This window comes from Ambystoma mexicanum, chromosome 14 (assembly GCF_040938575.1).
Source record: "Ambystoma mexicanum isolate Mex_15411 chromosome 14, UKY_AmexF1_1, whole genome shotgun sequence".
NCBI classification, from domain to species: Eukaryota; Metazoa; Chordata; class Amphibia; order Caudata; family Ambystomatidae; genus Ambystoma; species Ambystoma mexicanum.
Genome location: NC_090940.1, coordinates 184,182,759 through 184,207,388, shown reverse-complemented (window position 1 = coordinate 184,207,388; position 24,630 = coordinate 184,182,759). Strand labels below are relative to the sequence as shown.

Genomic DNA, 24,630 nt, shown 5'->3' with positions numbered 1-24,630 from the left:
TGATGTCGCTTGGACAGCGACTCTGCCCTAACCTGCTGCTCTGCATTTCCAGTCTGCTGGGCGTCCCACGGAAAGTGGGCAGGAATTTCTCCAAGGTGGTTCTTGAGGACCTCTTCACGCACGGTGTGCACCTGCCATGTGACTCAATTTCTGCCGGTCACCTTACAGCCCTCCAGGCATGCAGCAGGACAAGACAGCTTCTTGCCACCCAGACGTAGCAACCATCCTCTACTGCCAGCTTTGTGGACTGGCATGTGGAGAACTCACTGTATTTTTTCCGGTAAATAGCGGAGACACTTGGGCACATTAAAGACTCTGCACCGCAAGAACGTAGCTCCATCTACTACCACCCAAAAAATGTTGCAACCTATACTGTTGCAGAGTTGCAGGAAGACCATTGGCCCATGCACCATTTTATAGCATCTCATGAAGAGGGCCTCTGGATTGGCTAAAGCAGGGTCTCCCAGGTCTGGGACCCTGTCTGGTCACAGAGCTCAGTGTACCTTTTTGAAGGTGATGGGAAGGAACATTGAGGGCTGTGTGTTCCATATTGTTGCCACTGTTGCTCATCTAGCCTGAGAGAGTGCCTGCAGATTACAGTTATTGGGAGCAACACTTGTATCATTCCACTCCCCGTCTTGCTGGGAACGGCTCCATTCCCACCACGAGTGAGTGAGCATTGTCCTGCTCTGCTGGGTCATGTGTGAGAGGACGGCAAAATAAAGCCTTTCCATCGGTAATTATTAGGATTTTTAGTCTTAATTCTTGCAGGTGGCTTGTTGCCTTGGGAACCATGAACTTTCCACCTGCCCTTGTCCTGTGATGTGAACAGATGCTCTGCACCTGTGGCAGGGATAATGTCTCCTCCCCTTCCATGTATCTGAGGCCTCTGTTTCCTTCCTGATTCACTGAAGTCACCCTGTAGGCTCCTTATGTGTCTCCATGGCTTCTAATGGTTAGTTGCAATAAAGCATGAGAAAGCGTGGTCCACGTGTGTTCGGCATCTTGCTTTTTCCACTTTGTTGAAGAAATGAAAGGTTCTCAGCGTTTTGTAAATGTATCCATCCTTTACCTACCGGAGTCATAAGCATGTTTTTCATGTCTATAAGAAATACACTAGTGCATGTTTGTGTAGCTTCATGCATGGTTGCATATATGCGTCATGACTAATGCAGCTATGTCAATAATGACGCCATCGATATCTGGCCTTATTGTCAGTTGACCTGGTCTATTGATGAGACCTCTGTGTGCTTGAAATCATCAACTGGATATGGTTTAAATGGTTGTCTGAGTGAGTAGCGCTTCTTATATCTGTGGGGTAGTCGGTGACATCATTCCTTATCCTGCGAGCTGACATTCACGTAGGGGTCATAAGGGCCATTCCTGGGACCCACTCTTCAGACTTGTGCCTGGTAATTTTCTCTTTTTTATGAATAAGGTCCATGTAACATACAATAGGTGCAAATTGTGCCTTGTGCATAAGGGGTCCTTTGTGAATCCCCATCCATGTGCAATTTGTATGTCATCACAGTTGCACATTTTGCCTACCTCACTTTACATGCGTAGATGGATTTCCTTGTCAGGTAGTGTATTTGACTCAGCAGCAGTAGTGTTAAGCTTGACACACCCTTCATGGGGTACCATTTATAATTGAAATGCACAGCTTCCCTGTGAATTTTCTGGGGATGTATGGATTGTAAATGGAAGTTCTGCCTCGGCACCTTCTATTCAGCTGTTCTGCTATTCTGAAAGCAGATTAAACATGATCATTTTTTAACTGTAATGAGTGCATTATGTGAACTGTGAGTGTTTATTTAATCTATTTGTGAGCACTGACACTGCCTTCTTAAATTAAGCTTTAGTAACTACTTTATTATTTTCTTGCATATTTCTGTTTTTTTTATCCCAGTTACAGAATATAATCTTTACCTGTGGAACAGCCCATGTACACGGGCCAAAGTGTGTGAGGAAAGACATTTTCAGAGTGTGAATAGAGACATTGTGGCAGAGTGATATGGTGAAACTAATTGTATTTACAGAAAGCTCTCTGGATGGGGAAAAAAGTAATTTATTTTGTTGGAGAAATAGTGTTTAATATAATGAATTTGTGTTTATATGTTTTTTTTAATGTATATATTTTCTTAGTGTATGCAACTTGAAGTCTTATTATTGTATGCATAAGGCAACAGCTCCCTGTAGCGGTGATAATAGGTGAAGCAGGCAGTCTCTACTGTGCAACATGAAGTTATATTGTTGTATGCGTAAGGCAACAGCTCCCTCTATTGGTGGTAACAGGCGAAGCAGGCGCATGCCTGCTTCGGACAAACATATCTGGCCTTTTATCATATAGTAATATGCAGGTGTGATCAGGTGGAATTTTCGATGTGCCAACTTTAATGAACTTTTGTGAGCAAAAATAGGTGTTGAAACATCATAAACATTTTGAAGAAAAAATGGTGGGTATCATGAATACACATTTGTATTAATGATATGCTTTCTTCCACAGCACCGTGATTTATGTGGTCCTTTGCAACCTATGAAACGATTGATAGTGGACTTCAATGTACCAGCTGATGTAGAGAGGTATGTACCCAAATCTATTGATGAGTGTTTGTTGTGCAGAACATGTACTGATTTAGTAGCGATTTGTAATGTGCAATATGCACAGATTAGCATCACCACTTTGTCCCTCTTTCATTACCCAGTACTTAAATGAGGTTGAGAACATGAATGTAAGCAGTGGATAAGGCAGTTTCTGGTGCTGATGAGGCAGGGGACTGCCTTCCTAGGGGGCACAAGCGTTCTAATTAATAACAATCAGTTTAGCCGATGAATATTTGCAATGCATGGGCTAAATAGCTTCCAAAATTAGTGTGCGTGACTGAGCCTAGTAAGGTAGCACAACATAAATTATGGGTGAGGGGGCTTCTCCACTCAAGATCATTTTTTGAAATAATGAGTTGAAATGGTGCAATTAAAGCACAATTTCTGTCTGAGAAAAATGGGGTAAAAGCAATGCTAATACATGCCAGGTAACCAACAGTTAAAAAGCATTTTATGATGCTCTGCCCACAATATATGCCAGCATTACCATTGTAAATCCCTTTCATGATGCTGTGCTAACAAATATATGCAAACATTGCTACTACAAATAACTTTCAAGAAGCAGCATTCACAACATATCACAATGATCAGGGTCAGGATGGTGCATCCGCCGAGAATACATTCCAGCATTGCCACAGTAAATCACTTTCATGATGCTGAAGCACAATGTATACCAGCAATGCCACTGTAAATCACTTTCATTATGATTCTCCCACAATAAATGCTGGTTTTATTAAAGTAAATCGTTTCATGGAGCTGTGGCACAACGATTTATGCCATCATTGCTAGGGTAAATCATTTTTATAAAGCTTCCCCCATAATGTATGCTGGTATTGGCACTGTAAATGACTTACAAGATGTTGCACCCGCTATACATGCCAGCATTGCCAAGGTATATCTATTTCACAAAGCTGTAACCACAAGGTATTGTGGCATTGCCACTGTGAATCAATTCCATGATATAGCACCCATAATTTATGCTAGTATTGGCACTGTATATAACTTTTCTGTGGCCACAATGTATGTCGGTATTCATATTGTAAATCACTTTTATGATGTTGCCCCTGCAACATATGCCAGTATTGAAACTGTAAATCACATTCATAATACAGTGTCCAAAACACATGCCAGCACTACAATTGTAAATCACTTCCATGATGCTGCGAAAACCAAATATGCGGGCATTTTCACAATTAATCACTTTAATGATGTTGCTATCAAAAAAATGTGTCAGCATTCCTAGTGTACTTTCTTGAAGATGCACCCAAAATATGTCACTTTATTTCACTTCCACAATGCTGGTGAAATATTGCTCACCATGAAACAAAGGGGATGCCTGTCACGACCCTCGCCCAAAACCCCCTCTGGCAAACCCATTGGCCAGGTGGAGTCAGGACTCGGGCTTCTAGAGCCTGGCATCCTCTTCAAAATCCCTCCTGGGGCCAGTCCTGGCACCTATGGCGAAAGGCTCATACACCATGAAAAACATGTGCTTGGGAACTACTTTATTGTGTTTGTCAGCCAACACGGAGGCATCCACATAACTTGGTTCCTAGGAATTAAGCCATGCGGTACAGTGTTTTGGGTGTGGTAGCCTAGGGACTACTTTACCTGGACTATTTTGTTGGGGCTATTTCCACCACACCCGAGCAAGACAACACGCTTCGCGTTGCTTTGCAGTTTGCAACATGACGCTCACTGTGTCCAGCTATACCCACGAACCTCAGAGAAGCAGAACCTGCAAGGAGACAAAAGGAACATCATTAGCAGCAGCATCTTACCTGCAGTCTTCATCTTTAGCTACTCGCAGCTCCTGAGAACAGCTTCCTTGAATCTGTACGCCTCCCGGATTGAACGACCTGAAAGAGGAAGATAGAGGCAACATTAAAGAAAGCATACGAGACATTGCAAATTATGAACTGCTCTAAAGGCTTACCTGGCTGGTCGCCTCTCGGCTGGCACCACTCTGGAAATTCCACACCCGCTGAAGAACACCGCAACCTACAAGGAAAGAAGGAAAAAACAGGTTAGCAAAGGCAAGACATCGTAGCGCTGCGCATAGCGCTTACCACATCATAGCACTCTTAATGCGCCATCATTTACCAGCGAGGCTCAACCAAGCCAGTTCGCCACGCTGAAGCTCTGCATACCTAAGGGAGAAAAAGAGACATTATTAAACAAAGAAAGGCATGCAGGATAGCAACAATACTAAAGAACAGCAATAAGACCTACCTGAACGATATCAAACAGGGCGGCGTCAGTGAAGTAACTGGACCTCACACGCCCACGAAAGACAACGCGCCCCTGCAAGAAGGCAGGACGGAGAGCACGTCTAACTCTACCACAAGGTGAGGAGAGGGCCCCAGAGCAGCTGAAATCATACCGGGGTGGAGGGAGGATACTTACCCCGGTCGGCCAGTCCTGAACACAGTCCTCCTATATTTTTAGGCGGAACCTTCCCTGCAGACCACATCTGGGCACCACTGAGAAGTATATTAGCAAGTAACCCGGCTGGGTGGCGTCCTTGTGGATACCAGATGAGCGTAATAATGTCCCTATGCACTTGCACATACAGTGAGTCACACTCACAGAGACGCGCATCGAAACATACATGTGGGCGAAACATTCCATTTTTATATTGTGATTGTCAGTGAATAAAACCACCAGGGATACATTTTTCAATGCACAAAAATAAGTTACAGTTAACAATGCTCCTAATAATCCTGATAGTGTAACAAGAACGCATAGTAAAAAAAGTATTTTATCAAAAATGTTTTGTCACAGAGTCCTTCAGAATCTACTAAGAAGAGGACCGAAATCATCCTCACCCCTTAAAACCTACCGTAGACAGTTAATCCTACAAGGTCTTGTGGACAGTGAAATCCTTCTCAAAAGAAAGTTGTTTATATTAGTGTTAAATAGGATGAAAGCACTAACAAAACTAAGTACTAAACTACAAAAGAAACTGAGCAATAAACAGAATGTGAACAAAAATAATTTCTTACATGTTTGTGGTTGTGAATGGAGTCACACAACAACCACAGAACCATATTTTAATGAAGAAGCATACAAACAAAAGCAAAAAAACACAATTGCCATCCATAGCAGTGGACGAGGGTATGAGAAAATCAATACTACCATCATGGAACAAGAAACACTGCTTACAAATGTATTCCCTGAAAACTCGGAATTACCTCTCGATTCAGCAGAACCACACCATGCAGTATACAAATGGCTGTGCACATCAATGTGTACCATTCCAAACAAAGCGTTCAAATCTTTATGTCAGTTCCTTAATCAATATGTAAAAGGTAAAGAGAGAAGTAAAATGAAAGTGCTGCAAAATATGGATATTTGTCCAGTGTGGAAATACACAGGACTAAAAAGACATTCATTAGCCTGCATTTCTGGACCTATTTTCAAAAGCAACTTTCATGCTATCAAAAGGATATCAATACATCATTCCAATGTAAAAAATCTAGTGTATAAAATATACTATGCAAAAAGTCCAGCTTCAGAATTAGGCAACTTAAATACCACTCTTCTGCATGGTACACCCAAATACTTACAAGAAGAAATTGACCGTATTCAGAGAAAGTATTTTGGAAGTGAGAGCCACTTACAAAATGCAACAGTTTTAGAACATAGTAGCAACAATTCTGCACATACCAACCTTCTACTACACACATACAGAAAAGAAATAGTAAAATTTAAAAGGTCATCGGCTGAAGTACCAAACCATGTGTGTGTGTTGCTGCAGAAAGTTTTACAAAAGGAACACAAAAAATGTGGACATAGCATACAAAATAGAAGACAATGAAGATTCTAAATGGTTTGAATGAGCTCTCTATCTTTTAGCAGAAAACAAATATGAGCTAACTGAACACCTAATATTTTGCAGTTACTGTACTACAAAATTAGACAACAACCACACTCCTTCACATGCTATTACAAATAATTTAGAATTGTTTCCATTACCAAAAATCTGGCAGCAGCTCAATTTGTATGAGAGCATAATAATTCAAACAGTTCACGCATTTCAAGCAATTATACGCCTTCATCCAAAAACAGCAAATTTACCTTCCTCTGAATTGATGAAAGGCATTCGTGGCAAAGTAGTGTATTTGCCATTAGATCTAATGGAAAATGTACACACTCTAGGAGTGAAACGTTCAATAGAGCATTCTTTAATAGTCTTGGTAAATGGAGTACCAACAAAGGACAAAAAAATTTGGCAACAATTTGTAGACTTACACAAAGTTAGACAAGCATTGCAATAGCTAAAAGAAAATAATGAGTACTACAAGGAAATAAATATTGATGAAAGCTTAAGGGAAACAACTGAAATAATTCAAGAGCCATCGGAAACTGGACAATTCGAACTTCTGGATCCTGCTACAGTATCCACTCTTTTGGACCATTACACAATTCATCCATTGCATTCCAATGAAAGCATAGATGATGCACTAGATACTTACCACATGCGACAAACCAAAGGGTCACCAATGAGTATATGGGAAAAAAGTATAGAAGCACGTGCCTTTCTACTGCTATTTCCTACTGGCAAAGGTGGAAGACACGATGATAGACCCACTCAGATTGGGGCATCAGAATACTGTTCATTACAAATGTATTCGCAAGATCCCAGATTTAGACAAAATGTGGAATACATATTCCACCTACTCTATGAAAGTGAATTAGCAGCACTATGTTACGGAGTTGCACACATTCTTAAATCTGGTACCCACTTTCAAAATATGTCAGCTACACAGTTAATACAAAAAGTACAGGAAAAAGATGAGGTTTTACAATCAAGTATAACAAATTTGTTTGCAAACATGCATGGTACAAAGGAATACTGGTTCCGACGGCACATAGACGTGCGTTGTATGATCAGAAACCTAGGACCACCGACTTGGTTTGTTACGCTAAGTTGTGCCGAATATGCAGGGAAAGATTTACATGAGTTCCTACGCATACCAAACAGCAACAAAAACAACATAGATATAGTAACACCTGGAGAACTTTGCTCTCTAGATCCAGTTAATGTGTCAAGATATTTCCATCATCGTTTCACTGCCATGCTACACTTTATTTGCAATAAAACTGTTCCTCCCCTTGGAGAAGTGCAGCACTTCTTTTGGAGAAAAGAATATCAAGCGAGAGGAGCACCACATATTCACATGCTGTTATGGATCAAAGGTGCACCGAAATGTGGTCACGACAGTGACAGCACTGTTTTGCAGTTTATCCAAAAATATGTCACTTGTGAAATCCCTTCTGAACAGACACATAGTGAGCTGCATGGGCAGATTTTACAATTTCAAAGACACACATGTGGCAAATATTGTTGCCGCAAATACAAACACAAAGGTAAATACTACACCAAATGCCGCTTTGGTTTCCCTAGACCAGTTACAGAAACAGGTGAAGTAAACAACTTCATGTCTTCAGTTCGACAGAGTGTTAAAGGTAAATCACCTAAGAACACGAATTACATAAAAAGAAGGGAAGAATCAAAATATATCAATGATTTCAATGTAATCATTGCCCTCTTATGGAATGCAAACATGGATATGCAGTACATTGCAGACAATTTCACTGCTGTTGCACGATATGTTACAGCCTACTTAACAAAAGCAGAAAAACAGAGCTTCAAAACCTCTGGGATGACCTAGCATCAGACAAAACATTACCACAGAAATTGTACAGCCTAGGCATAAAAATGCTCTCTCATAGAGAATGTGGCACCTATGAAGCAGCAGATCATTTAACCAGTATTGCTTTGTATGGAAAATCAGACAACATAGTATGGCTCAGTCTTGGTCCTGCAACATCTAGAAAAAGAGTGCTAAAATCATATGAGGATATAGAAACAATTGCCAGAAATGATCCCAACAGCCAAGACATTCTGAAAAACAATTTACTGGACACATACTATTCAAACAGGAGTAGCACTCTGGAAAGCACATGTCTATACCACATAGCTCAAAACTTTGCATACAAAAATAATGTAAAACCGGATTAAAGTAAAAGTAGATATAGAGTGACCGATTGTGAAGGGAGCTTAGTGAAACTAACCAAACGAAGCTTAATTAATCATGTAAAATTGTAATTAAAAAGTCCTCAACAGAAAGAAGTATATTACATGTCTCTGTTACAACTTTTCAAACCATGGAGAAAAGAGGAAGACATACTAGATGACTATGACTACTATGAAGATGCTTTCAAAGCAAATGAAAGCGCTATCATCAATGTGAACTTTACACAGTATAAAACAATGTTACACAATGAGCAGCAACAGGAAGAACTACTTCAGGCCCAACTAGATAAGGGCTCTTCCAACAATAGTCAACCTTCTGTAACAGGAAGTCAAGAACCACTAGGACAACCACTAATAGCAAATGAGGCTGAAGTAACTATGGCAGAAGTAAAAAACACCATGTATCAGTATCAAGAAGATACAGAAGACTTAACTGTACAACAAGCAAAACTTAACAACGATCAGTGCACCATTTTTGAAGATGTAACAAAACTAATTGTACATGGTGTACAACATGAAAATAAAGAATGTACCTGCCAAAAATAGAAAACTATACTGCTGTACGTCAGTGGTGAAGCTGGATCAGGGAAAACATTCTTAATCAAAATCATCAGCAAGTTCATTCAACAATTGACAAACAACAAACTGCCAGCTGTTGCTACGGCCCCCAAAGGTCTAGCTGCCTACAACATAGTCGGTGTCACTTTACACCGATTGCTACTGCTTCCAGTAGAACATCAAAATAAATTAGACTACTGCAAACTTTCTGCAGAAGCTGCAATGGAATTACGCAGAGTATTGAAACAAATGAAAATGCTACTAATAGATGAAGTGAGCATGATCTCCAACCTAATGTTGGCTTTGATTCATCTCAGATTGCAAGAAGTACTTAAAAGTAACAACAAAGAACTCTTTGCAGGGAAACACATTATCATTTTCAGAGATCTTCTACAATTGACACCAGTGAAAGGTGAACCACTTTTTAAAACCTTAGGCCACAAACTCTGCCGGAAAACTGTTGGTAGCATAGGTAATGTTAACCTTTGGCAACATTTCCAATATAGAGAATTAACTGAGAACATGCAGCAATCTGCAGATCTCACTTATGCCAACATCTTAAAGAGTAGTAGAGTTGGAGTATTATCGCAAGAAGCAACCAATACTGGAAATTAGTGCCACAGACAAACTAGACGTACATGGTATGACAGTACCCATGTGTGAGCAAACCACAACAAGACTAAATAGTTTAAAAAATTCAATCTCCAACATAGCTGGGTTGGAGAAAATATTGAAATTATCCTTAAATTGTAGAGTAATGCTTAAATGTAACCTTGACGTAGCGCAAGGGCTAGTTAATGGAGCACTGGGCACAGTTGTTGGCTTTCAGTCATACCCATGTGATAGCAACATTCAGTTTGTCAATATTCGCTTTGATAAACTTTCAGAAGTGAAAAGGTTAGGGGGCTCAATTGCTTGATTCCTTCTCTTCAAAGACATGTATGTAGGTAGAGAGCAATTTTCTCTAACTCTTGCATATGCAGTTACCATTCATAAATCCCAAGGTCTTACCCTAGACAAAGCATTGATAGATATAGGAAACACAGTCTTTAAGGAAGGCATGAGCTACATAGCATTATCACGCTTACGTACACTTGACGGTCTATTGCTAATGAACTTTGATGCAAGTAAAGTCAAAGCTGATATTCCTTGCATTGTAGAATACAATAGATTGTGTTCACTGTACACCCCTCATCTGAAACAATACCCCGTTTCAGTTAAAGTAAAACGCGGTAAAAGAAAACTAAATGAAACAGAAATGCAACAGAATCCAACAGCAAATTCCGGAAAGAAAAGAAAAGAAGCTAAACTTTCATCAATTACTGCAAACATAGAAGAACCTACTATGGAATGTAAACCAGGGACGTCGGCAAAGAAGCAACAGAAATTCCGAAAAATGCCCTCAGATACAGAACTTGCTGGACCATTCAAATTTGCAAACGAAAGTGGGGTAAGTTGCTATGCAAATGAAGAAAATGATATTCTATTTCAATTGCCACCGATTGTTAACAATATTTACCTCCACAGTACAGACCAGTTGTGTTTGAAAATGTTAGTGCTGCATAGAAATGCAACAAGGAATCCTGACAACACATACAGTGTTCATGGTGTGAGGCAGCAATTGGACAACTGTGCTGGAGTGGTGAGAATGACCATGAACTCACAAGAAGATCCACAAGAATTTCTAATGTACATACTGTTAGTGTTGGAAAACAAAAGCATATCTGTAAATAAAATTTTCCAGATTTCGTACATGTGGAAACACACATGCACTCTCTGTAGCAAAATGATACAGGAAGAAATCCCAAATGAGCGATTTGTGTATGTTTACATACCAAATTGTGAGAGCATTCCATTTCAGCAACTTGTACAAAAAAACAAACCATGGCAGATTATGTACTCTTTGCAATTCAGACAATCGCTCCACCTTACTGATACAATCACATAGTGCCTACATAATACTTATGCTTCTACGTTGTAATCCAGATGGCACCAAAAACAATTGCAAACTGATTGGATTCACACACTGTCAAGTGTCACTTGGAAAGAAAACCTTTACAACAGTAGGTATAATCTACCATGCAGGAGCTACAACCAATGCAGGTCACTACACTGCATACATTAAAAAGAATTGTGGATGGTTTGAATGTAAGGATAGCACCATTACTCTAAAGCAGAGATTGCCAGTTAATCTTACAAATGCGTATTTAATGTTCTTAATGCCAAAATGTATGAAATAATGTGTACTTCAAGATTTAAAAAAAGAATTATGGGAAAGACTACAAACAGTTAGAATATGCCAACAGGTATCTAACTACCCAAGAGGTTGGAAGAATGACACAAAGAAATGAATATCACAGATCGTTGGAAACACATGCACAGGTAGAATACGCCTACAGGTATCTAACTGTTGGTAAAAATCGGCAGGAAGACAACAAATATTACATTAATGGAAAAGATGAAGGAAACAGGATATAACAACGACACAAATGAATGAATATCATGAAGCTGTAGGAACAAATGCACAGTTAGAATACGCTTACAGGTATCTAACTGTTGGTAAAAATCGGCAGGAAGGCAACAAACATAACATTAATCAGAAAGATGAAGGAAACACTCAAAGGAAACAAGGAAGTAGTTACTACCATAGTAAATGAAGGTTTTTTTAATCCAACAAGGATTTTTTTTCCCCAGACCCAAGCATTGGAAAAGCAAACACAGAAACTGAGCGCAATGCACAGTACACTGGTTTGTAAACTAAATATGAGGGTAAAAAAAAAGGTAAACTGTCTATTAAGAAATGTAGTAAATTTTCAAAAAATGCAAAGACTAACATACCAGTACAATAACCATTTAAAAATTGTATGTGGATTCTGAACAAAGTAAGGAGTAAGTATATTGGCAATCATTTTCTACACATGCAAATCTACACGTCTGATCTATGGTACTAATATGCTGCAGTGCCTGTAGGCTGGCCCTTGCATCTCTGGTGTGTAACCTACCATGTACGTCTTACGACCAAGGTACAAGGAGTATAGGTCCTAGCCACAACCATTGCTGCATATCAAAATCATGGTCCTTGTAAATTAGCTACTTATAAATTTACTGTTCGGACCAGCGTCTGCAGCCATGCAGGCAAGACACTAGGGCGCCAAACACAACAAGCGCATTACACCACACCCATATTCACTTGTAACCCCACTGCTTATGACTTCAGTCTTGGGTGCATGGCCTTTGGGCAAGCAATCAAGAGTCTGGGTCCTGGCTAGAAACACCACAGCATATCAGAACCATTGTGCCTTGTCATTGTACTATGTACAAACTTGGTTTTGGGAGCATGGCCTTTGACCATGCTCCCAAAACGCTACGCACTCCCCACAACCATCTTAATGATGTTGCATAGTACAAGTGTACCAATAGCTGTGATATGATGCAGTAGTTTGTAGCCACAGGCTACAGAGGTGAGTTTGAAGCCATAGCATTATGAATGTATGGGTATACAGTATTTAAAATGCGTAGTTACTTACAACTGCAGTGCTTATTACTTTGTTCAAATACTCTGCATTCTGGCCACTACTACCACACCATATGACATCCATTGTGGCATATAAGTACACTACGAACAAATCTACTTTTGTGGGCATGGCCTTTGGCCATGCACCCATGATTGCAGCCCCTCCCCATAGCCGCCAGAGTGATGTACTACCACACCATATCGTACCCATTGTGCCTTGTAAGTACACTGCATATAACTGTGCTGTTGGGTGCATGGCCTGCGCCCATGCACTCATGACTGCGGACTCTCCCCACAGCCACCTGACTGATGTTCAATACTAGGGGTGTCTCTGTAGCTCTGAAATGCTGCACTGTTTGTGCGAGGGGCCTAACATTGTAGGTGTATGGCCATACATTTCAATATATGGTTGTGAAGTGTCTTATAACTGCAGTGCTTACAAGTTTCCTGTTGGGTACATGCTTGGGTGTATGGCATACAGCCTCCAACCATGCATCCAAAAGTACACATCTTGTCCACAACCACCGCACTACATGAAACCCATGTGGACTTGTAAGTGAAGAGGTTATAGTGTTGTTGTTGGGGGCATGGCCTTCAGCCTTGCACCCAAGAGTACACACACTCCCCACAACCAGGCAATCGATACGCATTAGTAAGGGGGTATCCATGGGTGTGACATGCTGAAGTATTGGTGGCCAGGGCCTAGAGTTTTGGAAGTAAGGCCTTTGGCCTTCGGCCGACGGCCATGCATCCAAGACTCTAGGCCCTTGCCACAACCACTGTAGCATGTGACACCCATGGCGGCGTACTAATGATTATAATAATAATAACCATCGGGGAAAAGTAATGCAATCACGGCATGTTGTCAATTTCAATGTTGCCTACCACTACGCGTGTGCTTTCAACAGTTAGAAGTTTCCTGTCCACTGCATGGACTAAAATACTGTCCTTATTGGACCCCTCATTTTCTGTGCATACAAGGTGGGCATAGGAAATACATCATGAAGAGATCATAGCTGTGTTATTGGTTGCAGGGTCTCTCCACAACCACCTCAGTGATGTGTGGGAGTAGGGGTTTTGCTATAGGACTGGTGTCCTTCAGTGCTTCTGGCCAGAGGCTTCACTCCTAGCTGTATATCCATAGATTTTACATGGGATGGCTGTGCAGTGGCTTCCATGTCTAGTACTTATAACTTTGTTCTTGGGTGCATTGCCTTCGGCATTGCACCCAAGATTGCACGCACACCCCACAACTTGCCAATTGAAACGCAATACTACAGGTGTATCCATGGGTGTGACATGCTACGGTGGTTGTGGCCAGGGCCTAAACAGTCTTGGAAGTAAGGCCTTCGGCCTTTGCCGACGGCCATGCATCCAAGACTCTAGGCCCTGGCCACAACCACTGTTGCATGTGACACCCATGGCGGCGCACTAATGAATATAATAATAGGCATCGGGAAAAGTAATGCAATCACGGCATGTTGTCAATTTCAATGTTGGCTACCACTATGCGTGTGCTTTCAACAGTTAGAAGTTTCCTGTCCACTGCATGGACTGAAAAGCTATCATTATTACACCCCTCATTTTCTGTGCGTACAAGCTGTCCATGGAAAGAACATCATGAAGACCGACCCCCATAACAAATTCATTGATCACCCATGTCTTACTGTCTGAACCTTTCCCAACGGTCTGTGACACAGCAAAACAGTTTTATAAATAGAGCATGTGTACGATGGTTCTTGCTCCGCTTTCAGCGGATCAAGATGTCGGCCGCATCCAAACAATCTGACGCAAAACACGTCTTGCAGCAGCCAATGGGCAGAGACGTCGCGTGTCCGCGGTCATGACGCCAGCCCCTTAGCCAATCGGTATCTTGTCTGTGGAATGAACAGGTAAGTGTGACCGCGAAGCGGACATGGATATCACTAATTTTTTCAGACCTACTTTTTGATAATTTAAAAGAAAAGTACAGCACGGCAGGTCACCAAATTTACAAAAGCATGCATTGTGGACCAAGCCCCTGTACCTGCTGCAGATTTTGTGAAAATCCGTCCAGCGGTTTGAACTGTAGCCGTGCACAAAGTTTTTTCCCCCATTCAGTCTATGGGAAAAAAAGACGTTTTGGGACCCGCCCTATAACTTTTGCCCCCTGGACCAAACATCTCCAAACTTTGCAAACAAGTTCAGAGTGGCACACATACTTCCTTTGCAAAGGTTGGTGAGGGTTCGTCCAGGGGGAGCAAAGTTATAATCCGCCCACAAAGTGCTCTTCCTATGGAAACCGCAACTTAACCATAACTACACAGCCACTACTGTGGCCGTGTAATATATATATATATATATATATATATATATAGGTGGCACGTCTGGGAAGGTCGCTGGCAAACCCTTTATGAAGGTTTTAACTGCAGGGTTTGAGACAGAGGATGTAACTCCAGGACCTCAGGATTAAGGCATGATGTCTGGGACATTAACCTTGACAGAATCCTGTGACCGGACAGCTGTAGCCAAGTGAATCAGGTCGGGCAGCAATTTGCTTACTATGGCAGATGAAGGGTCCAGCTGTTGTGTCCCACCACAGGTTGTAAACTGGTTTTCTTCCTTTCCATATGGCATGCATGGGGCACCCTGGATTCTCAAATAATATCGCAATATTTGCCTGCCAACGTTAGGTTGGTGTGTTTTTGTAGTTCAACAAGCAAGTTCTGAGAGAGAGAAACGCGCCGGCGTGGTTAAGGATTTGCTTGTTGTCTTGCAATACTAGCGCTTGGTGCACTCTGATATGGGTGGGTGTGGGACTCGCCGTGTGCAGGAGAATTGGATACCATACTTGCTGTGCCCATGCCAGTTTTATTAAAATCATACTGCAGGGTTGTTTTCCTGCTTGCCTCAGTGCCCTGACTAACCAGGTCATCGTCAGGAAGGCATCTGGGGACTTGCCAGTCCATGCTAGGGAGAAGACAACCCCCAATGAGTCCTCTTCTAGGTAAATGAATTCGAAGAGAGGGCATTCGCTTTTGTGCCTGGTGGCAAACAGATCAGTGTGGGGGAGTCCCCATCTTTTGAAAATTCATTGGACCTCAACCCATACAAATTGCCATTTGTGGGATGTGGTGAAAGTCCCTGTTCAGTTGATCTGTCAGAATATTGCTGTGTCCCTGCAGACCACAGTGCAGATATGATACCTTCTTGCTTGTTGGTGTCATGCGTTGAGGTTCTGTTGTCCATCTGTACGGTGACCACCTTCGCTGTGAGGACCGGTTGAAAGTGTTCCGGAACCCATTGAATGGCTCTTAATTCAAGGATATTGATGTACAATTCTGACTCTTGGGTGGACCATGTGCCCTTGGCCTGCAAGTGCGCAAGATGGGCTCCCCATCCTGACATTGACGTATCTGTCCCGAGAAGAAGCTTGGAAGTGGGGGCCTGAAAAAGGCATGATTTGCTCTAGGTTTTTTGTCCACCCACCAGGAATGTAGAGTATGGTGGAAAGTGTGTGACCAATGTACAATTTCTTCCCACGAGCCCGATGCTTGAATCCATTGTCGGTCGTGTTCTTCCTGGATTGCTCTCATTCTCAACCTGCAAGTAGGAACTAGAAATATACATGATAACAAAATGCCCAGCAGGGATTTGTAGTGACGCACGTGAGTGTTTTTAAGAACCCATTGACCGGATGGGAGAGCTGCTCTGCTCTTGGATAAAGGTCTGACTTGCAGAATGTGGGTGTCTAATTCTGTGCTTAGGAAAAGGGCGTTCTACGCCAGCATAACTACTGACCTTTTGTGATTGATGGAGAAAAACTAGATTTCTGATGGTCTCTTTCGTCTGATGGACCACTCTGGTTTTCTGTACCTTTCAGGTTGCTTTAATGAGCTAATTGCCAAGGTACAGAAAGACTTGTACACCTGCTCTTGTTAGGTGTACTGCCACCGGGGCAAGACATTTGGTAAAGATCTTTGGTATTCACCTTAGGCCAAAGCACCCGGAACTGATAATACTTGTCTCCTACTGTAAACCCAGGTAGTGCTTGTGCGTTGGATGAATGGGTATGTGGAAATATACATCCTGTAGGTGGATTGTAGCTAGAAGATCGCCTTCTGAAGCCAAGGAAGGCCCTGTTTGGGTGTGGTCATTTTGAACGGCGTATATAGAATCTCATCCCTCCTTCATTGTGAAGAATAGCCTTTAAAGTGGCTTTTTGTAGAAATGTGTCCCCTTCTAGCTTGAGCAGGGCCCGGTGGCATGTATTGCGTGCACGTGGGGGTATGGCTGGTGGCCAGGTGAGGAACTTGATGTTTTGTCCATCGTTTATTATTTGTAGCACCTACTTGTCTGATGTGATCTTTTGCCATTGATGCCGGTGGTGGTTGATCTGGCCGCCAATGGGGGTGTGATGTGGCAGGGGATGGTGCTTCCTGTACATTTTGCTTGGACGACTGAGCCCTTGTCTGGCCCGTCCCATGTCTGCCTCTCTGTATCGTGTATCTGGATGACGGCTAATATCTGTCGCAGATTCATTTGTTGACCTAGCCCTTTTGTGTGGATTATGGCTTTTCGCTTGAACAAAACATCCCTGATCCATCACAAAATGTGCAGCTTTCTTTGCAGTTGTCTCTCAGTGAACTGATGGCCCGGTCTGTATCAGTGTCCAAATTAATACTGTGAGGGGTCAGACATGTGAGGCGGACAACTTTGCAAATGTTTTTCAAAAGATGCTATTTTATTAATTCAAAAGATTTAATAAACGCCTCACTGCCTTACCCTGGGGAGAACTTCCATGCCTATCAAAATAAACTAAAGGAAAACAAGTATTCTGTCCCTCATACTTATACATAAAACAAAATTAACAAGGTATTGTATGACAATTCAAATATAACAGACATAAAACTTATTTTCAAATTCTGACAACGGTTTCTCCTTATAACCTGGTTGAATCCCCTTCCCCAGATTCCAACAGGATTTCAAGCAACAGTTCAAAAGGATAAGGAAATCCCGTCTTGCAACAAAGTTCCCATAAATAGCTTCTGTCAAAAGCGCAGCTTTCCTGCCACTCTGGTCTTCTCACTCTTGTATTAACCAAATGCTGATACTAGTTTTCTCTCACTCTTACTCTTGTTTGGCTCAAGCAATGCTTGTTGAGGTCCGTTTCCCCTATTGCTTTTTTTTCACACTCTGGTGATAGGTTTTACAATCACCTTCATTCTTTATTGCCCTCTCTTTGCTTTGGCAATGTTGCTTCTTTTAAACTTGCCTTGCAAAAGTTCTCTTTGGGAAATAATAATTTGTGTTGGCTTCTCGTAGTATTGACCTCTTTTGTTGCTGGCAATTATTCTGACCCACATAAATACAATGGCTTCCCCATTTCTTATTCTGCCACTTTGTCCTCTTTGTACCAGCTTGGTTTTCAAAAGGATCATTATTCTGCCTTTAATTCGGTATTCGTAACCCCACTCTTGGCCATCGGGTGATCACAGCGCGCTCCGATGTCACAATACACTAGTGAACTCACCTGGTCTGGTGTGTGCATCTGCTCCCTCTGCTGATTCCAGGTCCTCTGCTCCTTCCACTCTACTCGGCCCAGGAACCTGCTTTCTCTTGGTTTCTATGGCCGGTGCCAGTCAGAAAAGGTGCACTCCTCTGACCAAAGGCTCTCCGGTGCTCGCCTGCCACCGGAGCCTGACTTGCTAAGGGGAACGTTTTCAAACTACCCGCTTCCTGCCATGTGACCTCTGCAGCTATGGTCTACAAGGGAAAGCTTCCAAAGCTAATGCTTTCAACCGCGCAACCTCTCCAATCAAGGTCTCTGACAGTAGTGACCCTCTGAGGACAGGGATCCGTTCGGCAAACAACGGTGGCCCCAGCGTTTCTGCTCTCCTCCAGCTTCTGCTTACACAACAACATGTTGCTACAATGTTCACTCCAACTTCTACTACTGCTGTCTATGTCCTGCACCTGAGGGGGCCTTTTAAGCCTCCCAGTTTCCCTCAGGTGTGGGTCATTAATCCTATTAGGCTGCAACTTGCAGCCTCGTGCCTCTGCAGCCCTCTTCTTCGTCTCAGTACTTTGGGCATTGTGGGACTTGGAGTGCCCAAGGTTCCCATCTTTCTTTAACAGGGACTATCGTTGTCACTTTAATTTCTATCCTTACTTACACTTTCTAAATAAATATTATAAGGATTTAATGAGTAGTTTGTTTGTGCAGGAGTTTTAGGGATTTCAAAATCTGAGATGTTAACATTGGAAGATTCACGGTTGACATTCCCTTGTTGACTACAGGAGCTTTCACCTCTATGAATGTGAATGACTTTGAGAGGGGGTTTATTATTCCTAATATATGACTCCTTATGATAGTTTTCAACAGCATTACGATAGTTAGCTTTTGGAAATAATAACTCTCTCTGACAGCAATTCATTACATATAACGGTATCCCTGATATTTCATCCTTCGAAGAAGACAAATACTGCGTCTCACCCAACAGAGTCCTCCTGTTCCCTTGGGGCCCTTCTCTTCCCAGGTGATCCTCCAGGCTAATACCACCCCCAAGGTCAGGATCAGGAAGCAGCTGCCTTCCCCTGGGCACCTGGGAGGAGACTTTAGGTAGGGTCTTTGTGAGGACTCATCACAATACCTGTCAGGTGATCGTCAAAGGTTTTGCCAAAGGAGTTTTGTCCTTCGAATGGTATATCAAGGATCTGCAGCTGCATTTCAGGTCTGAAGTTGGCTTCATGCATGATTGGCCCCTGAAGACCAGTCCATGAGCCATCTGCCTGACCCGGACTCTGCGGCCTCCACAGCTGAGTTAATCATGTGGTCAGATGTTGCTACTCCATCTCTAATGATGGCCCTTGCTTCGTTTTACAGTCCGGCTAGAAGGTGGAAGACAAACTTGAACCTATTGTGGCACAATTTCCTGTCATATTGCACTGTCATGGTGAGGACATTGGATGTCCTAATAGAGAATTATGACGAAGCCGAAATTTTCCTGCCTACAGCTTGGAGTTTCCTGCCTTCTTTGTCTGGCGGGGCGTTAGTGATGAAGCAGGATTCACAAGTTTCTTCCTGGTGGCCACAGTGATGACTGAGACAGGTTTTGTGGGGCCTTGTATTTCTTTCCTGGCCTAGCTGTTGTGGAACGAATAGAAAGTGGATTGGCCAGGGTCTTCTCGCATGCTTCCCATATAGTGTCTAGAAAGGGTATGGCCGTGGCCATCCCCCTTATCTTGTCCCTATGCTCATAGATCGATGACTTCTTTTCTGTGCAAAATACTTGGAGATTGAACATTGTTGGTGCAATGATTATATGGAAGGAAGTGATGTCGTCTGGCAGTGAAGAGCTTCCAGGGGAGTCAAGCCTCTTTTGCTACTGACCAACGTACTCCTCGCATTTGTCAGTATCTTGTTGCAGTGAGTGTTGTGGGATTATGCTTATAAGTCCAGCTCTGAAAAAACCTTGTAGGGGTCATCAGCGAGATCTTGTCAGTAGGTCAGAGACAGTAATAAGGGTGCGCTTATGAACTGTGGCAGAGCAAGATGCTCTTTTGCCTTCATGGTAGTGAAGTGTCCATCCGTCCCCGAGGTGGGGAGATGATTATGGGACTCCTAGTTGGAACAATATGAGCTTCTTAGCGAAGCGAGACCCTTGCCTCCTCTGAAATTTGTCCAGGATTCTTCATTCAATTGACTGTATCAACAGGCTTAAAAGGGGTCTAAAGTATCTGCCGAGGGCAAGTGCCATGCAGGGCTGTGCTCCTTGGGCACAAACTGTGGCATGTCGTCTCCTATGTCAGATAATTCCTCTTGTAAAATGATGTCTGTAGGTTTAATCATTTCTAGACAGGGGACAGGTTAACATTAGCCACTGAGACCTGTGACAGAGGCATGGTGTGTTTATCACTGTGCTCCACTCATCATTGTGCTCCGTGGATGGGCTAGGTAGGGGATTTACAGTTTTTTCCCATGAACGGCAGAGTAGTCTTCTCATTAATGTGTTTTCCATTGACTGTTCAGTCGTGGACGAGGGTTCCTTCATGGACGAGTAAGTGGTGATGGGTGAGTGGCTTTCCAATAGCCGTGGATGAGGGTTTTTTCATATACAGTGGGTTAGCCATGGACAAACTCCTCCCATTGATGGTTGTGGATAAAAAGGCTGAAAAGGTTGACTCACAACTCGATTATGAGGACATCTAGATTTGACAATGATCCTATGTAAGAGAGTATTAGCTGGTAAGGAATTGAGAAGAAATGTGCAGCCTGCTAGGCCCCTAGGACTAAGAACACCAAGAAGGGAGCAGGACACTATATCCCTAGGACTGAGACTGCTGGGTGTTGATTAGGAGTTGTATCCCCGAGACTGTAAGCTTGAATCATGAGACTGCCTCTTAGAATAGGGAATCAGGAGAAGATCGGTATTACCATTGACAGGCCATTGAGTTTTAACCATCGTGATCCTTTTGTTGCATACATTCTTATCAGAAAAGAAGATCCACATTACAAATAAACTTTGATTGAACCCACACCTGAATTGTGCATGTTCTGTTGATCTTTCTCACAGGCCTGTCTGCTATTCAGCCACTGAGTACCCCGGAAGAGGAGCAGTGTTGAGAGGTGTCATGAGCCTGGTCCAGGGGAGGACAAGCAGTATGTGGGTGACCTTAGGGTTGGAGGTAGCACACCATTGTTTCTGATTTTGGGAAAGAGCTGGTAGTTCTGTGAGAACAGGATGAGGTGTGATTTTGACTTTAATGGAGATATATATATATATCCAGGTAGGACTGGATCCTATGGGCTGGCTGTGGTTTGACATGGACCCGGAGAACTGATTCTGTCACGACTTAGATGATGGGGGCTATTTTTGGTGTGTCCTGGACCCTGGTGACTGGTTGCGGTGTAAACCAGACCTTGAGGGATGGTTGTGGTGACCTGGACCCTTATTCTAGTTGCCCTGTTTCTATTTTCTGCCCTTTCCGTGGCCAGTTCACCAAGTCAAACACCCACACACGTGACCATGTTACCACCATTCGAAAGGATTGTAACTGGCTGCTTCTCCCAGCCAGGATCCATTTTAAAACCCTATGCATTAAATAAGAGGCATGCTTAGAAATCAAGTGATTACCTCTCACAAAAAGTGACCTTCTCGGCGGGACTTTAAATCAGAAAATGCAACAAAATAAAGTCTGCAGACATGTCTCCCATCTCCATCCAAAGACTCTGGAAGGATCACACTCTCTGTCTTTTTTACAGATGCAAATCAATATGCACTCGCAAAAGCCTTTTTGATTAAGCCCTTCATTTATAGAACGTTATCTGATCCTTGAACACATAAATGGGCCTGTACGTTGCATAATTATTAGAGGCTGGTGTATTCATTATTATTTATGCAAAGTTCAGCTCTTTTGAAGAAGACAAGTCAAACTTGTGGGCGGAAGGGTTAATCTAGTTCACCCGAAAGCGCTTTCTGACTTGCCTGCCAGGTACCATCTGTAGATAGTAGAGTTAAATTATTGGTTTCAAGTAAACCATGCTAAACCATATTGCAATCACCAAGCAAACGCAGCAACACGTCACCCATCAGATTTGTTTTGGACTACGCTAATTTTCTCATTCCGTGTACCCAGCAAAAGCTGAAAGCAGAATGTTGTAAACATTAGTTTACTTTGCAATTCTGTTGTTACATTGAACAATGTGTAACCTTGGATCCAGTTTGACCTCTGTTTAGGAGAATAGCAGAGTGAAATAGTAATTAGGATTGACTTTGTGGCTCCTCTATTATTCAATCTGTACACTGATGCCTTGGAAGAACATCTTCAAGTCTGCTTTGCTGATGTTCCCACTTTCCTGGGGCTTAAACCCCACGGTTAGCATATATGGATGATGCAGAGCTATATTAGTCAGAACACCCAAAGCCCTTCAAACTTCAGTCAACTCCTATCTTGATTTTATGGAATCCAAACGAATGAAAGTGAATAGTTCCTTATGGTGCACAATAGGAATACACAGGCTAATCCTTTCTATGGCCACTAGCTCCCGGTCACGGCAAGGATCAAGCTCAAAACCCTCTGCATCGACCACAGGGCTTTCTGGGGCCGGGGCTCGCACTACACCAACTCGCTCTTCCGAAATACCTCGCTTCTAGAGACCTTTGCTCAGCTACCACCAACTCTCTGAGCGCGACACACTTCTCCAGGTAGAAAGTGGGGATCTCTCTCCTCTGCAGGTGCCTCACTCTGCAACAGCCTCCCTGCCACCCTCAGACTTTTCACCAGAGCACCTGAAGTTCCAGAAGCAGCTTAAGACCCTACTTTTCTCTTCTGCTTTCTCTCTCTCACTCCCTTGCTAACTAAACTGTCTGCTACGCCGACTGGTTGCTTGGTTCTCTCAGCCTCTCGCTGGGTACCAGGCTCCTCCACGACCAGTCTTCCTTTGCCTCCTAGCCTAGCTCACACTTAGGGGCTGTAAATGTAACCTCTATACACCGCCTGCCTTCCTGCACTTACCCAGAGCTGTGATGCCCTGGCTGCACTCACTCATAGCCATGCTGCCCTGATCGCACTTCCCCCTTTCCTTTCCTTTCCTTTGCACTTCCCGCTCACCTTCTCTGTGCACTTCTATTGTCACACTTGCAAGATCCAAATGACACAAGGCCTAGTAGGATCATTTATCTTGTCCTCCCCATGCCTTCCCTCCCTTGTCTTGTGGCGACTATAAACAGTTGTGTACAGGCGGGTTATAAATGCCATATCATATCATACTGGGTAGTACAAAAGTATAATGGGTGAGACCATTGATTAGCTAGGCATAAGGTTTCTGAAAAATAACAAATGGTGGGCATACATGTTAAAAACAATGAAACTACTTAACCAATCCAATGCTGAGATTCTGAGCTTCTATGTCACTTCTGGAATATGTGCAGTTTGCCCTTCGTTAAGGCATACCTGGCAGATTACAGAGGGTTTGCACGCAATGGTACTGGCATTTGGGGGTTTACACCTTCACCAGAAATTCCAGTGATTGTGCATACATTTCTGTGCTCATTGTTGGGTGTCTCCCCGGCAACAGCTGCCAAAGCTCATTTTCTTGAAACTGTTATTACACCACTAGTCAACCAATTAAAATATAGCCCTATAACCTTATGGCTCTTCATTTGTACTAAAGTCAAGGCTAATTTGAGCAACATTGTTGTATGTGATATGTTTGCCTTGATAATAGACAAGCGATCTAGTTGGATCGATTAATTCATTAAAATACTGCACCTTCTATTTTTCCAAGTTCGGTATAAATCCACATTCTGTGTCTCTTAGTCAAAGGAAATGAATGTCACACCGTTTAGGAGGAACCAAGTTAAACATGATGGTGTAAATGAGATCCTTACAAGAACTGTACAGGCCTTTCTGACTTGCATGCAGTAACAATTCAGCAATGAGGTTTGCTTGTCCTGTGTTTATAACACACACGCCAGGAAGCTCACAACAAGCTTAAGCTCCAACCAGCTTCCTTTGGCAGCAAATAGGATGTTGTGGGAACCTTTCGGTGATTCTAGATGCCTTTATGACAAAATACTGTTCAAAACCAACATACTTGCCATGTTCTTCTGCCCTTGGTATACTAACACCAGGTGGAACTATTTAATTCCTCTTCTGAGGCCACTGGGGTTTACGCAGTGCAGGGTTGCCTACTATAAGTTTTGAAGTTCTAAGTCTCACATTTCTTTCCTGTTTTCTGAAAGATCGGAGACTCTCACAATTCTTCCCTGCTACTTTTTTGGTCTAAGAATTGTCTTTTTGTTTTTTTGAAAATCAATTTTTATTAGCATTTTATAACATGGAGAAGGACAATGCAGAAATTAACAACATTAACAACAGATCGCTAGTCGAGACCACCAATATGAATTCTCCCCACCCTCACCCGTCA

The 24,630-nt window shown here is 42.6% G+C and overlaps 1 protein-coding gene across 1 annotated transcript in view; it reads left to right on the top strand.

Moving 5' to 3' along the window:
• Positions 1 to 24,630, top strand: part of LOC138527267 (galectin-1-like) — a 101,126-nt gene that overhangs the window by 23,399 nt on the left and 53,097 nt on the right. Inside the window, exon 4 of the mRNA XM_069638362.1 lies at positions 2,507 to 2,583. Coding sequence (XP_069494463.1) covers positions 2,507 to 2,583 — 77 coding nt within the window. The remainder of the gene's footprint in view (positions 1 to 2,506; positions 2,584 to 24,630) is intronic.